Genomic DNA, 18460 nt, shown 5'->3' on the forward strand with positions numbered 1-18460 from the left:
TATTTTGAATTTATTTGTATTATTTTCTAACATTTAAAAATACATGCATGCAACACAAAGTTTTCCTCTTAAATGACAAAGATTGTTACATGCGTGAATAGTTTAGTGAGAGAGCGCATGTGCCAGTTGATGAAAGAGCGCATGCGCTAGTTTATTTTCTTCTATAAATGGTGAGGTCTCAGTAACATCATCACCTTTCCTATCCACATTCTATTGCTATCACATATCATTCCTCAGACCTTAATAATCATGAGCTCTATGCCGCTATTGATTGCTGAAGATGGTTCACCACTTGTTGATATCGATCAGACTGATTTTGAAAATATTCCAGTATTACATTTATCGAGTCAAGATTCGATAAATGATTTTGATATTAACGACTTCGTTAACTTTGCAGATGTGCCAGAACCAAATGAGCAAATTATTATTGAAAATCCGATCGTTTCGCAATTATCATCACTCAAACACTCTTCATCTACCCTTCCTCTTGGTGTTGATAAGAAATCTAGAACAATCAAGAGGAAGGTTACTAAGGCATCTTCATCGATTGTCACTGACTTTAAAGAAAAGAAAGAATCCAAAAGTGTTGTGCGACAGAAAAAACCCGCAACGAAAAGTGACAGATCGAAGAGGAAGCCAAAAGGTACTCCTAAAGAAATGAAGAGTGATTTGAAAGCTGAACCGCTATCTTCTTTCAGCCCCCTCCATCGGTTTGGGGAAATGAAAAGGAAAGCAAAATGCCGTCTTGTAAAGGCACAGATGACTATTGCTGAACTTGAAAAGAGTGAGCGAGCTATTAATGCTAATAATGAAACTCTTGAAGCATTAGATGCCAAGATTGCATTAGCGAAGGTTGAATTGGCTAGAATGTCTAAAGATGCTGATGAACTCCGTTCAAAAATTGGTAAAGATAAGCAATTCCATCAACGTTCGAGAATGCAAGCTCAGGCTGAGCTTGAGGAGTCGACTAAGCTTTATGAGACAGCATTATCAGTGAGAGATAATTGGCAAAAAGAGTTGGATACTGCATTTCAAAGTGACGGCGATTAGTTTTGGGAATGATAATGTGTTTTCAATATCGTGAGTTGAAAAATATAAGCGGGAATGGAGTATACAATTAATTTGGTTTGGTATACACAGAACATTGCGAATGGCTGGGGCAATGTTTACCGCTGCAATATTTTTCAGTTCACATACTTATAATTGAAATGAAAACAATAATGAACTTTAATATTACTTTATTCATAAAAGTCACTATTATATACATTTAAACCATATTTGATTCATCAATCCAAGAATTTTGTTCGCTAGGAAGGCCTAACCACTTTACATATACTTTATTTTTTCTTCTCTTCAACACCTTCTCAATCAGATATACGTCAGGATTCTCGGTTCGTAATAACTCTTCTTCGTAAAAACATCCTCTAATCGGCTGTTCATTCATATCTTCAAGATTATAAGTCGTTGGGATGGTTTTATTAATTTTAACAATCTTGAATAGCTCCGTGGTAAAATTCGCAGTGTAAGACTTTTCAAAAATATGTTTGTATTTACTTATACGTACAATATCATTTAATTGGAATTTGGGTTTACTTTGTCTTCCTCCAATTCCATTGATACCCTTGAATTTTAATTTTGTTGTTGAATCAACATTGATGGGTGCCATACCTATTGTACGATGAACTTTATTATTATATCTACTAGTTATAATTGGAAGAATATCAAGCCATTTGTGGTGACCTCTCATCGAAAATTCCTTGTAGAGCCATGCCTTTATTGTACGAATCACTCTTTCTGCTATAGCTGCCTTCTTTGTGCTAAATGTTGAATAATGATTGATATTATATTCTCGCATGAGAGATGAGAAGCTTTTATTGAAAAATTCTTTCCCTTGATCGCTTTGTATGTGTTTGGGGGAGTATTTGGCTTCTTTCAGTACATGTTTCATTGCATTAGTTACTGTACTACCTGTTTTATCTTTAACTGCTACAGTCCACAGATATTTGGAGTAACAATCTATCACTACAAGTATATATCGGTATCCTTCATTACTTTTTGCATAAGGTTGCAGTTCAGCTAAATCTATTTGCCATAGATCTGCAAAACCTTTGATGGTGGTTATTCTTCTACGAAAATTACGTCTTGCAGGTTTATGTAATTCATTAACAACTTGTCGTTTGACATCACTTATTTCATTAGTCATTCTATTTCAATATGATTAAAGAGAAAAGGTGATAATGTTACTGCATTGAATGATGATGTGACAGTGATCATTACATGTGAATATGTTAATATATTATACCTTCTTCACGTAATTCTTCAATTATTGAAATTATTTCATTATCATGTCCGGTATGTCCGGCTGACTTTGAAGCTACCAATAGTCGTAGGCGAGCAACTAACTCTTTCGGTGAATTCCAGTACACATAATTCACAGGTTTAGAATTATATATTTTCTCCATTTTCACTCGTTTGAGTGCTCCACCAATTTTACTTCTACTTCTTATTGGATATTGTCGTGAGTCTAATAGAGGTTTGATAACTTCACGAAATTTTTTAGAATTTGTATTTTTAAAACCATTCTTCAGATGATATTGTTTATATGGAGCATTCGTTATTTTCAATATTTTGGAATATACTTGACGAGTTTCTTCATTATCAACATCTTGTGGATTCTTCAAAAAAATCATATCATACAATTCTGGACTACCTGCGCATTCATATTTTTTCACTTTATTAGCATCCCAAAATGAAATGTTTCCATCTTTGAAATTTACCACTAGACTTCCCATTTTCAGCTTTTGTGTAATTGGATCCATACGTACGCCAAATGTTCCATCATATGCTGGATTTCTAGATTTTATATTATTCAAATGTTTCATCAAAACATCTTCACCACTTTCATTCATAACAGGTGAGATGTCAGGATCCGAGGAATCGATGTGGGACGATGATGGTGTTTCGAATAGAGTTGTTCTCATATCGTCTTGAAGTGTGCTCGTGTCACTATTCACAGATGATACACTACCAAAAGATTGTTTTCTTCCTATTGGAGTACTCATGGGATAATTTGAAGTAGATTGAACAGTTCCATGATTTGGTGATAACACTGGTGATTTAGAAGTAGCGTTTGATGATAAAACATTCAATGGTTTCATTATGGGCTCATACAATCTTTCAAGTGTCGTACGATTTTCAATATTATCATTCTTGATAGAGTTGAATTTCTGCCTGACAGCTTCTGTTGTCTCTACTAGTTGACGTTTCAAATTTATTTCATTGTTTTTATTTTCAGGATCTTTTTTTGTATTCATAATGCCCTTTTTTTTGAATTAAAGCTTAATTCGTTGGTGAAGTGACCACTACAATATTCAGTGATCGAATAAGTTCCAAAAACAAGATCATGGGTATATAAAACTATCGAATCCTTTGCGATATCTACCTTCATCTATTTTTCTATCCTTATCAATGACTAGAAATCCATATTGGTCCTCCCAGCATTTAACACACATCAATTGGAATTGTTTGAATGTTACATCGGGTGAAACATGATCTGAATAAATGTGATGTAAATTCGTCTCATCTTGTTTGAACATTATAATGAAATTGGTATTGTCACGCACTAACTGTTTGGGTACCCGTGAATATGTCTGTGCTAGATAAAAACAATCAACATCCTTATGACGTCCCATACAGAAATATGATCTAATAATATCTTGCTTTTCACATATCACATCATCGAAAATGAAAACAGAATTAGGCTTAGCGTCGGAGGGTTCCACTATTTCTGCATTATTGCTGAATGTATAAAAACCTAATCCTTTTATAGGTTCCAAAACACTTCGCAAGTACTGATATTTAGGTTGATTGAGTGATTTCGAATAGAGATACACATTTCTAAATCTCAGTCCTTGTGGATGTGTTAATAGTGATATCATTGCATTCGTCTTTCCACAATTTGAAGGTCCTATAATGAGTCCTCGAACTGATGATGGAAGTAGTGGACCATGTCTGAATACCCTTTGTCCATTCAATCCACAACCAAATTTCTCATCTAGATTATCTACAGCAAACTTTTCTTTCTGTTTTACAATGCGCATCGTGCCGTGGTTGGAGACTATATAAATGTTATTAGCTTATTCATTTCAATGTGTACCATCAAACGATACGGACGTATTGAAAGTGATCGTAAAATTAAAAGAGGTTGTGGTTTTGTTAATGATTTAATAAACAAACTTCCTTTCGAATTACATCTACCGGAGGTTATCAATACTGTGGACCGGGTACAAAATTGAAACAACGTTTAGCTCGTAACGACCCTGGAATCAATAAATTAGATATTGAATGCAAAAAACACGATATTCAATATTCTAAGCATCCATCCGATCTTGCAGCAAGACATTTAGCCGACAAAGAACTTGAATACAGCGCTTGGGATAGGGTTAAATCGAAGGACGCGAGTATTGGGGAAAGAGCAGCTGCATTACTTGTCACCAACATTATGAAAGCGAAAAGACATATGGGCATGGGTTGTAGTACCAATAAGAAAAAATGTAAGAGGAAACAAACGAAGAAAAATAAAATTAAAAAAGTTGCATTTGGTGCTGGGATAGTCCATAAAGTGCGAAATGTATTGAAGAAAGCTGGTGGGAATCAATTTGTGACGAATAATAGCAAAAAAGCTATCACTGTGGCATTGCAGGCGGCACGTAAATACCTTAAAGCTGCCGGTGGAAAGAAGAAAATCCGCACACCACGCATAATTCCTGTTCCCAAGATCGGTGGACTTTTACCATTGATACCAATTTTTGCTGGACTATCCGCACTAGGAAGTTTGGCGGGAGCTGCTGCTGGTATTACCAAGGCCGTGAATTCGGCAAAAGCCAGCAGAGCGGCTTTAATGGAAGCCAATCGTCACAATAAAACCATGGAGGCTGTAGCATTAGGCAAACGCGGAAGTGGAATATATCTCAAACCATACCGTAAAGGTTTAGGACTATATTTAAAACCATACAAAGCCACAAACAAAACAAAAAACTAATTGAACCCCTACCTCAGAGGCCTCTTACTGATCTCGATCTCAGTTATTATGCACAAAAAATGAAAATTCCACATTTTCGTGGTGTTTTTATGCGTGATAGATTACCATCTTCAGGTCCAAAACAAAACGAGACAGCTATTGTTAATTTAGATGGAATAAGTGGACCAGGAACACATTGGGTGGCATATAAAAAATGTGGGAAAGAAGTCACATATTTCGATAGTTTTGGAGATCTACCCCCACCATTGGAATTGACTCGATTCTTTCGAAAATGTTCGAATGTAAAAATCAAATATAACTATGATCGACAACAGAAATTTAATACAGTTCTCTGTGGTCACTTGTGCTTGCAGTTTCTCTCTAAATAATTTTCCAAATAAAAATGGATTCAACACCAAAACTGGATCGGGAGGCTATCAAGGGAATGGGGTTTTCACTTAGAATGTTTTCAAAATATGGTACCTTGAAAAAAATGGATAAAGTGATGCTTGCAAATATGCCTAAGGAAGTGATACTTGCATGTGTTGCACATGAGATTGCATATGTTTGGGAAAAGTTGCCTAAGCATCTGCAAGATGACATCGATATAATGAAACATAGATATTGTTATGAGCACCACCACCACGATCAAAATTCAGAATCGGATGTTAATGACGGTCCTATACCTCGGAAATCTATGTGTTGTATTTGTAATATAGAGGATGTGAATATTGGTATCAATAAAAATGATACTTATTACAATACAACACCTTCCAAAAAGTGTAAATTGTCTCAAATGTGCTGTTGCTGTGTACAATAATAAATTGAAATGTGTTTCAAAATATTCATCAGTCATGTCACGAAAGTTCGAGCTACAAGCTGTCGGGACAAGTGTCTTGAGTGCGGATTTTTTTCCACCAATTGAATTGGATAGGAACAGTCGTTATGGATTAGGACTTTTGGATTCTATGGATGCAATACAATCAATAATATAACTGAAGCTAATAACTTAGTTAGTTTTAGAATCAGTAATGACAACTCATCGATACCCCAAAAGTTGACAATTGAAATTCCATGTGGTGCTTATGAAATAGAAGAGATCAATGCCGTCATACAGAAACATATCATGTTCAGATTGTTTCATGATAAAAAACCAAATGATGTCGTTGCAGATGATATTTTCTATCTACACGCCAATAATAATACATTCAAATGTGAAATGCGATCCAAATATGAAATTGATCTGACACATCCAAATTCAATAGCAGAAATGATGGGGTTCGCTCATGAAATATTTCCACCAAATCAGATACATGAATCATCATTACCAATAAACATTACAACTGTGAGACTTATCCGCTTAGATTGCAATATAATATCTGGTTCATATATAAATGGTGAAGAATCCCACATTCTTTTCTCATTCGATATTGATGTTGAACCTGGCTACAATCTTACTAAAGAACCACACAGTATTATATATATGCCTGTCAGTCCAGAAGGTCGTCAATTGATTCACAACATTACAGTGCGTATTTTGGATGAAAAAAATAACCTTATCGATTTTGGAAGTGAAGAAGAGATTTTCATTATTTTGGAATTGAAGAAAATCGAATAACTGTTGTTATGGGTTTCATTTATAATAGACAAAATCGCATTGAACAATCCCAAACGAGTTGCACTATCAAAAAGAAAGGTGTGCATAAAAAGAAGCTCATTCCACAAGTGTATGCTAAACAGTTAGCACATAACGCTCTGTCTGTGAGTGATCTTAAATTTTTGAAATCGATTGGATTGAAAGTGAGAAAATAACAATGGTGCTCGAAACAAACAATGAAAAGTTGAATATATTCAATGAACCAGTGCTCGATCATTCTCTCATAAGTTTACATGAGCACACATATAAGCCCTATGGATCACCGCTATTCAGGAATTCGGATGAAATCAGAATTGCAATCAATAATCAAGATGTTATACTAGATATTGCCGAGAGCTTCATTTACATAGAAGGTAAATTCACCCCCAAAGATGTAGCGAAAACATGCTATCTCTCGAATAATGCAATTGCATTTCTCTTTGACGAAATTCGTTATGAAATGGGAGGTGAACAAGTGGCTGTTGTTAGAAAACCTGGGATAACATCTACAATGAAAACCATGATATCATTTGGACAATCTCATGCTAACACATTATTGACATCTGGTTGGGGACTTTCACAATTGAAGCAAGATATCTTGGATACAAACAGTCATGTTTTTAGTGGAAAACTACCACTGAAATATTTGATGGGTTTTGCTGAAGATTACAACAAAAGTATCTTGAATGCCAAACAGGAATTGATTTTGATTATCGCTCGATCATTCAAAAACTCATATATAGGTGAGGTTGATGCTGATTTGGAAATAAATAAAATCGAATGGAAAATAAGGCATATTGTACCAGATGATAAACACAAGCTCAAACTTTTGAGTAGAATAAACAAAAGCGGTCTGAATGCCAAAATCAAGTTGGCGTATCGTATGTGGGACCTCTATGAACTACCATCATTACGTGGGACTTCTTCAGACATATGGGCCATCAAAACAACTAACGCATTGGAAACTCCTCGTTTTGTCATCATCGCATTCCAAAGTACTACCACATCTGAAGATAGAACACAAGATATTACAAAATTCACAACTGCTGATATCAATAGTATTCGAGTATACTTGAATTCTGAAGTTTATCCATATGAGCGTTGGAATTTGAATTTCGATAAAAAACTTGATGCTCCTGCTTATTATGCTTTTGAGAGTTTCCAGCGAAGTTATTATGATAAAGATATGAGTGAACCTCTGATGGACATTGGACAATTTAGAGAGAATCCACTATTCGTCATCGATTGTTCCCATCAACCGAATGCAACAAAATCATCAACTATTGATATAAAGATTGAGTTTGAGACGAGGAAGACCAAGTTTCCAGACAACACTAAAGTATATGCATTAATTTTGCATGATACAGTTTTAACATACAATGCATTGGATGGTTCAGTTCATAGCAGATATTGACACTTTTTTTCACTCTATCATGTACTGTTTTATGATCTTTTTTTTTTTTTATTTGTAACTGACTTATATCATGTATTGTATTTTATATCATATTTATTGTTTTGTAATCATTTTCTATTGTATTTCATCAGATTTAAATAAATAAAACATGAAAATAATACAAAGTTTTTTATTTGACATTATTTATGATTCACAGGAACATACAGACTATCTAAAATAACTTCTTCCTCATAATCATCATTTTCGCGACCATCTTCAATTTCCTCTCGATTTTCATCATTCAATTCAAAGTGATGAATAATCCATTCTGGCAAGTATGGTTGGAGGCTATACAGGAATCTTCTTAGGTTCAGTTCAATCATAATCTCACAAAGTTGCCACAATTCCAATTCATTATCCAAAAATTTGTTGCAAACTTCTGCACCACTCCAATAGTTCTCAGCATCACGAAGGCATAATTCGATTTGTTTTTCATCATAGCATACACTCATATCATAAACGCTTGCATGTTCGGCTCCATCACCCAACACCTTCAATTTAGACGACAAATGTTGAACCGATGATTTGAGATCTACAATATCGACCCAATCTTGACTTGCGTACTGCATCCACATCTTTAAATGGTGGAACTGAAATCGAATAAAAAAAACAATAAGCAACCTCCAATTTTTCAGTGATATAATACTCACATTCCCATTTTACTTGTAGTTACAAAGTGAGTGTATTCAACTAAGTTAGTAATGTTTATATTTCCATATAATTATCATCTAATATATGAATATTAATAAAACAATAAGAAATTCATTATAATTACTATTATTATTCAATCATATTGAATTTGACTAGAGTTATCGTTTTCACACCAAAAAAACTTTGTAAGCTATGACCTAAAGAAATTCACTATAAATTATTACTATTATTCAATCATATTGAATTTGACTAGAGATCGCGTTTTCATGCCAGCAAAACTTTGTTGGCTCTGTCCTAAATACATCATCGTATATTTACCACCTGATGAGTTGATACAAGATATATCGTCATCACTGAATTGCAACGAAATACGTTTTGGTAGCCATGTTTTAAATAATTTATCATTGCTCACATCTTGCAAAGTTAATAAAATTGATTTACCAAATCGTGTAGAATAAGTTGACATATTTTTAATTATGTACACTTCATCAATTGGCAATGATGATAAGGCCTTTTGCTCTAGTATTTCAACCTCCTGTACAATCAAATTATTAATTTTATTCAAGTCTACTTTTGAAACGGACATGATGAAAATATATATGAAAATATAAACAATTTCCAACAGACAAATACACTCACCGTCTTCCTTCTATTACGAACTGAATAACACTCTACCAATTGCTAACTGCTGCAGATATATTCGTCTACTGATTTCATAGTGTGCCAGGCATTTCTTTTATATTAAACAGTGTGAGTCACCCCCACCATGAAACCGTGAAAGATTCACATTGCTAGTTGCTATCCACTAGAGATGCCTGACGTCACAGCCAAGTCCATCTCCCAACTTGATGCGATAACAGTTGCCGGTACGAGCAAGCAATGGTCGTTGCGGTCTCGGAGAGGGTAGACGCTAGGCAAACAGTCCTCGGCTGCCGTTGTGTCTAGCGGGGCTAGAGCGAATCTTCATCGCTTCGGGAGAGGTGAGGGCAGACCGATGAATACGCATTACTCTGCCACACGTCGTGGAGTGAACATGTCGCTCTCTAGCCGTTGAACGGTTATTGCTGTGACGTCACTCCACTACTAACTTGGTGCCCTAACACCGATGGAGCATTTATTACTTGGAGGATCTTCGAAGTATGCAGACGTATGTTTGTACATAGACAAACAAGCACATGATGAAACCCTGTACCGTGCATTCTCCTACACACACACATAAACACACAAAATCTCATATGAAAAAAAAATCTGAACGATCCATGCACCAGACACTTCAAGGTCACAAAGCCTTGACTTCACTGCACAACAAAAAAACTTCACCAAACAACAACCAATAAAAAAAGCAATTAATACGTCATAGTGGTGGGGGGAGGCCGAGAATCAGCTGTAAACAACTACTCTACACGTCAAATTCCCTTCGAAATGAATATTTGTCATACAAGTGTCATACAAGTCTCAAAAAAAGCAGTTTAAAATATTACAAAATACACATATCTCAAAATTGCATCCAGTAGATCCCGAAAGGCGATTAGAATTTTGTAATTGGCTAATAAGAAGGCCTGATTTTCCAGATTCTCTGGAAAATGTAATTTGGAGAGATGAAAGCACTTTTACGAATTGTGGGATATTCAACCGAAATAACGAACACATTTGAAGCATAAACAACCTCAGGCAGTTCCGATAAATTCGGCCTAAAGTGCGATTTAGTATTAACTTTTGAGCAGGAATTTACGGAGATAGAATTTTGGTTCCTCATTTATTTGACGGAATTCTGATCTACTTTTGGCTAACTATAACAACATCTGGTTTCAACATGATGGTGCTCCACCGCACACTACCAGATGAGTATCTAATTATCTGACTGAAAGGTTTGGTTGTAAATGGATAGGGAATAATGGGCCGGTGAGATGGCCAGCAAGGTCTCCAGACCTTGCTGGCCATCTCACCTTATGGATACATTCTTATGGGATACACTGAAAAATAGAGTTTATGGTCAGAGGGAATATCACAATATTAAGGAACTTCAACACAATATTGTTAGATAGTTTGGAAGATTGAGGAGGAGGCAAATTGATCGTGCAGTGAATAATATTCGAAGAAGGACACAGTTGTGTTATCATGAACAAGGCCAGCATTTTGAGCATTTGCTATGATTTACTTTTGTCTTTACATTTCAGTTTATTATGGTTATTTGTTCAAAGTTCTATTTTCATTGAAAAGGACACAATGTCTAATTTACCTCATACACACCTCATTTATCAAAATTTCATTGTTGATTCTGTCTCCATATTTTTTCATTGGCTTTTCAAACGAACCAAACTCGGTGAGATTTTGATCCAATAACTTGAACATAGTTCGATGTGGTTGTCTTCTTTCGGGATACAAGCTTAAATACATTTCCGATGTCCTAACACTGTTTCTATCGTATTTGTAATGAATTTGTATCATATTATTTTTTTTTCTTCATTCGTAAAAGCAATTTTTCGCCAAAAATTCAAAGACTTGTGCAATAACAAAATGTCATTGAGTGTAATAAATTGAAAGTCAAATTCAGAAACATCAAAGTAAAAGCCTATTTTGATAAGAATTAATTTTTTTCAATATCTTCAATTTTTCAAAAAAAATTATACATCTGGTTCTATTCAAAACAGAAAGAATCCAATGTAGTGCCTATAAGAAAAAATAAAGTTGATGATGGTGGCCGGAAGACGAAACGTCGGATAACAAATCTGAAAACACGGAGGAAGTGGCAATGTGGAAGTGCAATTTATTTTTGAATCCTTCGAAAATCCTTCGAAAAATAAAGCCAGAAAAAAATAAAAATCATTTCACGAAATTTTCGTATCTCTCATAGTTTCCGAGATCCCAATGGTGAGGATCGAATTTGAAACACCCTGTATAGGGTCTTTCATTAAGCGCTTCCTATCTTTTTAGTTTAAATAAATCAAAGTATGTATGAGATATCACTGAAAATTTTCATTCATTTGAAAGACCTATTGATGTCATGTGTAGAATATAACATCTTTCAAATGTCCGCCACTGCGCTGCGCATCCGAAACGTCCAATTTTCCTTGACTCTGACACATAAATCAGGCATGGATTATGTTAGCTTTGAAGACCGCTGTGGTCTGTGGCTTATTTGCATACGCCTGCAACTTGAAAAAACGCCGCAAGGAAAAGTTTAACGGAGTCAAATCGCACGATTTCGGTGGCCAGTTCACATCACCTCCACGTGAGATTACCATATCCTAAAATCGCTCGTACAGATTATCCAATGTGATATGAGCTGTTTGGCATCTAATTCGGCCAAAAAAAGTTGGTAAGCATCGACCTATAGTGCTCGCAGTTGACAGTGATGGCCTGGCCGTTTTCAAAGAAATGTGGATCGATGACGCCTCCAGCCCAAAATCTACTCCAAACAGTGACATTTTCGGCATGCATTGGGCGCGTTTATATCCCATGTGGGTTAGTATTGTCCCAAATTTGATAATTCAGAGAACACACGTTGTTTTATATGGTCGTTTACCTTCAGTTCTTGGGTGCAGGCCCAAATCACGACACAAAATTCAACAATTTGTGGTCTGCGAGAGGCAGGGTTCTTATGAGCGACGCGAATTCGACTGCCTCAGATTCTCCTGCACACTCTCACAGACAGCGCCGATATTTTCAGCAGATCTTGTGTTTCCTCGACGTACGGGTATTGGTCAATCGTTCACTGAACCAGTTGGACGATTATGGCATCCGTAAAATGTGCGAAGCGCGCTGTACGTTGTCCGAACAGAACACCCATTTCGATAAAAAAAATATGTGCACGTGTTGTCGAATGCTATAAATGATAACTAATTTGACAGATATAGCTTCAACAAGATGGCTGTTATCAATTGTCAAGGTTCGAAATGCTCTGTTGGAAGACCCTGTATATAAATGTTTATAATTTTTTTATGTGGATTATTCATTGAATAAAAGATTCAGTGGTTTATTTATCTTGGCAATGTATTGCTATTAATTTGTGAATTTCAATAGTCCGTATGAATATCAATTAGGATAGGTTGTTCGTTTTTTTTTGCTGAAACATCGTTAACTTCATTATAATACGCTCTTTCATTGTTTATGCTGCTTTAATGTAATTCACATTCTCATCATTAACTCCGATTGTTAAGATAACGTGTTAAGAAACACGTGTTAAGGTGTTAATCTTCAGTAATATCCATTACTACACCAAAGATTCCAAACAGTGCATCACAAGATTATAAAAATCGCAAAACACGTTTGAGGTTCATTAATAAATTGAGTACTGTAAACAAAGTAAATGGCGGGTGGCGCTCAAACTCGGCGTGAGTATAGAGGACAGTCGTGCCAACCTATCTACAAAAATAATTTCGACAATCCTTTCCCGCGGGCATTTAAAATGATCAATTTCCGGTAATGTCTTGACAGATGAACCTTGCATGGCTAATGATTATTTCGATATATGTTGTACATTGAATATCCAATTTTCAGGGAATCATAAGGTATTTGTTTAATTCGCAATATTTTTTTTCAGAGGAATAGCTGTAGGTATCTACACAACAAACTCCTCTGAGGCATGTTATTACTGTGTAGAAAGCAGTAATGCCAATATAGTAGTTGTAGAAGATGAAAAACAGCTGGAAAAAATTCTATCAGTTCGTTCAAGGCTGCCAAACGTCAAGACTATCGTGCAATATACGGGAGAACCCCCAAACCATCCAGATATTATCAGTGTAAGAATTACTAATACTGTTCTGCGTCAATATGAAATGTATGGTTTTTGTGTTGCAGTGGAAGAGATTAATGGAAATTGGTGAACAGCAGACAGATGATTTATTAGAGGATGCGTTGAAGCATATTGGTATTAATCAATGTTGCACGCTGGTTTATACGGTAATACTTTTTTTGGTATATTTCATATAATTCAGGATTAATTGTATTCGTTTAGATTTAATCTCATACTTTTTGGCAGCCTGAAATGGGTGATAAACTATATCGAAGATTATGTACAGGATTAGTAGATATCATATCACTACCTCAGTTCTAGTAAATTGATGGATGTAGTCGTTACTACATGGTAGGAAATCATAATGATGAAAAGAGAAATGTACGGATCGCAGAAGGGTCACATATTTTTATTATTTATTTCTTGGAAATTACGACTTTGAGTCTCGAAATTTTGACTTTTATCTCGAAATTTCGACTTTAACATCAAAATTTCGACTTTTATCTCGAAATTTTGACTTTAATCTCGTAATTTTGAAATTACGACTTTAAACTCGAAATTTCGACTTTAAACCCGAAATTTCGACTTTAATCTCGAAATATCGACTTTAAAGTCGAAATTTCGAGTTTAAAGTCGAAATTTCGAGATTCAAAGTCGTAATTTTCAAGAAACAAATAATAAAAATATGTGGCCCTTCTGCGCTTCTGTAGAAATGAAACTTTCTATGTTTTTACCACTTTTATTTGTAACTAACGTTACTGCAGTTTCGTCCTATACGGACATTTTCAAACTCATACAATAATAATAGGACGAAACTGCAGCAACGTTAGTTTCATTTCTCTTCTCCTCAGTTGTAGTATTTACTGATTTAAAAAAAACCTTTGTGCTTGTATAAATTTCAATAATGAATCCCAATATATTGAACTTATTGATACCTATATCACAGCTGATCTCAAAACGTATTTCAGATTACTATTTGTAAACCAGAAGAAAAATAGCCTAGATATCTGAAATTTGAAAGAATATCCTTAAAGTGGAGGAAATTTACTAAAAAAAATCCCACCTCCCGGAACTCCATCACCAATATTTATAATTTTGATTTAGAGGCGAAAATAGCGCTAAAAGTAGGCAATGCGCGTCCGTACGCGTTGACCGATACGGACCTTTGAACAATAAAAATTATTTTAACCCACTAAATATCATTATTAAAAAAATTCACATACCTTCTAGACATTTGAATGAACGAAAATCCATGGAAAACATTTTTTCCCGTGATTATTTCATTAGATATACTTTAGTTAATTAACTAATTTTTCACAAGTTTTTCACATAAAAATCCTGATGATTTTTAAACTAAAACTCTCAAATTTTGTTCACTTGGAGTTTTTCATGGAAGCCTTCAAAAAAGATTCCTGTTGGGAAAATTGAAAAATTTTTATTTTCCACTTTGTTGATAATCAAAGAGTTAAAAAGTGAAAAATTCAATTAACGCAATAAAAACATTTTTTTTTCAATATTGAAATTTATTCGTATTTTTATTATTTAAACTTAAATAAAAATGATTTTTCATAATTTTTGGCTCTATTTGTTTAAAAAATTGTTATACACAAATATATTGTTCATAAGGTATTTGAAATTTATTTGAGGAAATTTTTATCAGTGATGAATTTCAATTAAATTCAATTTTATTTTCAATTCGATGTAACATACATACATACATTATCATAACAGTTATCCTTTATTATGTTAGGAATCACACGTTAAAAAGTAAGACCTCGTTAATCCTCAGATTGCACAAGTTTCGACTTTTGAGGGTTGTCGTTAGTAGGGGTGCGACAGCTGGTTAACGGAAAAACAGATTTTTTTATCCCAATGGGAATTACTACATTTAAATTTTCGATAGATCTAGTATTTTTTATATTTTTGCTATAGTAAAGATGTTTATTATTATACATCCATATAAGACAGTGACAAATATAGGTAAATACATCTTATGTTATACAACTTGGTTTCTTTATAGAGCTGTTCTGTTGAGTAAGAGTTTTTTCCTAGGAATTATACTATTATATACTATTTTGCATGGCTTGAAGACGGTACAGGTTGCAGTCAAATGTGCCACCCCACTCAGAGATACAATATCTAATAATTGATTCTGCTAAAGATCTATATACCGCCATTAGATTTTTAATGTTTGAGATTTCTCTCAAATTATACATTTTGTGAGTGAGCTGGCGTAGTCGCTTTGTAACATATATGGTATGTTCGTCCTATCTGATCCAGAACTACATCACGAAAATATTTTAACTTTGATTCATTTTTTATCCAAGGGCAATCATATTGCTTCCTTTGTGGACATTCAGAGGTATGTATTTTTAGGGCATTGTCAATTGGTTGATCGTTTTTGAGAAGCATGAAACAAATGAATTTGGTTTTATTCAGATTCAAACTGAGGAGATTGTAGTTCAGCCATATCTGTATATTCTTCAAACCATTTGCTGCTGTTTGATATACTTGTTGCCATGTTTTTCTAGAAGAAATGATTGTAGTGTCGTCTGCATATTGATTTTTCGAAAAAATTTATTGCTTGAAACCCCCCCTTTTTTTACTAAATTTTTTATAAGTTTCGCAATTTTTTAGAGCCCTTTTTGAAATTTGTCAATTTGTTGCTAGAGGTCATTCCGAATCGAATGAGCCCTGGTTCATAATTTTTGGTGCCCTTGGACAGAAGTTCTAAAAAAAGGATCTTGTGACCGAGACTATATAGAAGTGATCGTAAATAATATGCAGTGTGTAGCAACAGTTAATGTTGAAGAACATTAAAGAACGCAATTCCAAGTTGAAATAATAGTTAAGTAATTTTCTTTTTTCCTTTCCTTTCTACAATTCCATTCTGGAATGGATAATTTTCAGTGGGGAATGCATGCGCAATGAATAACTAAAATGTTATATCAAATTAGAACACATCTCTGTTTTTGGGTTGAGTGGAAGAATATTTTTGAGGGTGTTTAACACTCAACAAAAATAAACTCCGCCCTTCATTTTCAATAATATCTAGGATATTATATATATATATATATATATATATATATATATATATATATATATATATATATATATATATATATACAGGCTGATTCACGGTGGATGGCACATTAGACGTTTCTGGTGAACCAGACAACGGATCACTATAATCATGCATTTTATGTCTTCGCAAGATTCGTTGAACCGATGAATATTTTATACCCAAATCTTCTTCAGCACTTCTTATCGATGACTCGGGAAATGCGTGAAAATATGCCAAGACATTAATCTGGTTGTCTTCGAAAGTAACGGGACGAGGCAAGTTTCTTGGTGCTTTTAAAGTTTATCCAAACATATTGAAATTGTTCTGAATTCGTATAAATTTCTTGAGGTTCATTGGCGGTAGATTCGGATACATTTCATTGAACTTTCTACATGTTCTGCTGATAATTTTGTCACACTGTCCAAAAATAATAAACAAATTCATAAGAACTTCGTTTGAATAGTTTTGTTCAGCAGCTTTCCGAATTTTCAATAATATACAGGGTGTTCCATTTAAAATAATCAAATTTCAGCAACTTTTTCAAGCAAACGAAAAAACTGTATTTTTTTACCACCCTGTATTGAAGTAACGGAGATTAGGCTGACGTGTGGGAAATGTTCAAGTATCACCTAACTCCAAACCAAATTTCGATATCATAGTACTTCTTAACTAAAAGATATCGGCATTTTTAGAAGTCATGATTTTCGAAGAAAAAAATTGAAATTAATTTTTATTTCGAAAACGGTAACAGATAGGTATAGGGAAATATCAAGAAAAGTTGTCGGGCAATTGTTGGAGATTCCAAAAATAATATTATATACAGAGTGTTCCATTTGAAAAATTAAAGTTGCTACTGCTTTCTAATAGAAGCGGCAACACCGCATTGTCGAAAATATTTTAGTTGGCTAGAGAATGTCCGAATATGCCCTCCATTAAATTTTCAAAGTGATCCGTTGTCTGGTTCACCAGAAACGTCTAATGTGCCATCCACCGTGAATCAGCCTGTATATATATATATATATATATATATATATATATATATATATATATATATATATATATATATATATATATATATATATATATATATATATATATATATATCGAGAAAAATTAATAATTTGAAAATAATAAAGACGATTATGTGATCATCCGGGTTCCACTGTGTAGGAACCCTTTGATTTTTCCTGCAGTGATGGTGCCATGTTCCTATATCAATGAATGCGAAATAAAACGAATCCTATTTATATATTCAAGTAACACTTCAGTGTAAGCTTTTTACCGAATTGTTTACCTATTACATTACATTACCATTACCCATTACCATTACACGTCCTATTCTTCAGTCAGGAACTGTTGGAAACCCCAAGGGAGTGATGCTGAGTCACGATAACTTCACCTGGGATGCACTGGCGATCTTGGAGAGACTGAGAATTCAGAAGGGAACGAACGAAACCCTAGTGAGTTATCTTCCCCTCAGTCATGTCGCAGCTCAAACGGTCGACATATACATCGCTATATTGGCTGCTGGAGCTATATATTTCGCAGATAAGGATGCGTTGAAAGGGAGCCTGGTGGATACCCTCAAAGAGGTCCAACCTACTAAGTTCTTGGGAGTTCCGCGAGTCTACGAGAAGATCTACGAAAAGATGATGCAGGTAGCTGGTCAAAACGGATATTTGAAGAGAGCCATTGCCTCGTGGGCTAAGGGACAAGCTTTGCAGCATCATCTTGATGCGATGGATGGGTGAGTGGACTTTTTAATGATAGTTCTCAATATACCGGGTGTAGCAACATTCTATATTTGCTCGCAGAAGTTCATCCTGAAAAATTACTACGTAATATAAATAACTGAAGACTAGAAACATGAAATTAATGTAATCAGCTTTTTTCAGACGGTT

The 18460-nt window shown here is 34.5% G+C and overlaps 1 protein-coding gene across 2 annotated transcripts in view; it reads left to right on the plus strand.

Annotated features, from left to right (window-relative positions):
- The window catches only part of LOC111502404 (acyl-CoA synthetase bubblegum family member 1), an 86235-nt gene that overhangs the window by 49247 nt on the left and 18528 nt on the right, over window positions 1-18460 (plus strand). For both annotated transcript variants that reach the window (XM_074181722.1, XM_074181721.1), the window contains 3 exons: window positions 13304-13502; window positions 13561-13662; window positions 17906-18306. In XM_074181722.1, the coding sequence (XP_074037823.1) occupies window positions 13304-13502; window positions 13561-13662; window positions 17906-18306 (702 nt within the window). The remainder of the gene's footprint in view (window positions 1-13303; window positions 13503-13560; window positions 13663-17905; window positions 18307-18460) is intronic.

Source organism: Leptinotarsa decemlineata, unplaced genomic scaffold (genome assembly GCF_025532065.1).
Source record: "Leptinotarsa decemlineata unplaced genomic scaffold, Ldec_3_MD MMD2_tig00026314_RagTag_RagTag, whole genome shotgun sequence".
Classification (NCBI taxonomy): Eukaryota; Metazoa; Arthropoda; class Insecta; order Coleoptera; family Chrysomelidae; genus Leptinotarsa; species Leptinotarsa decemlineata.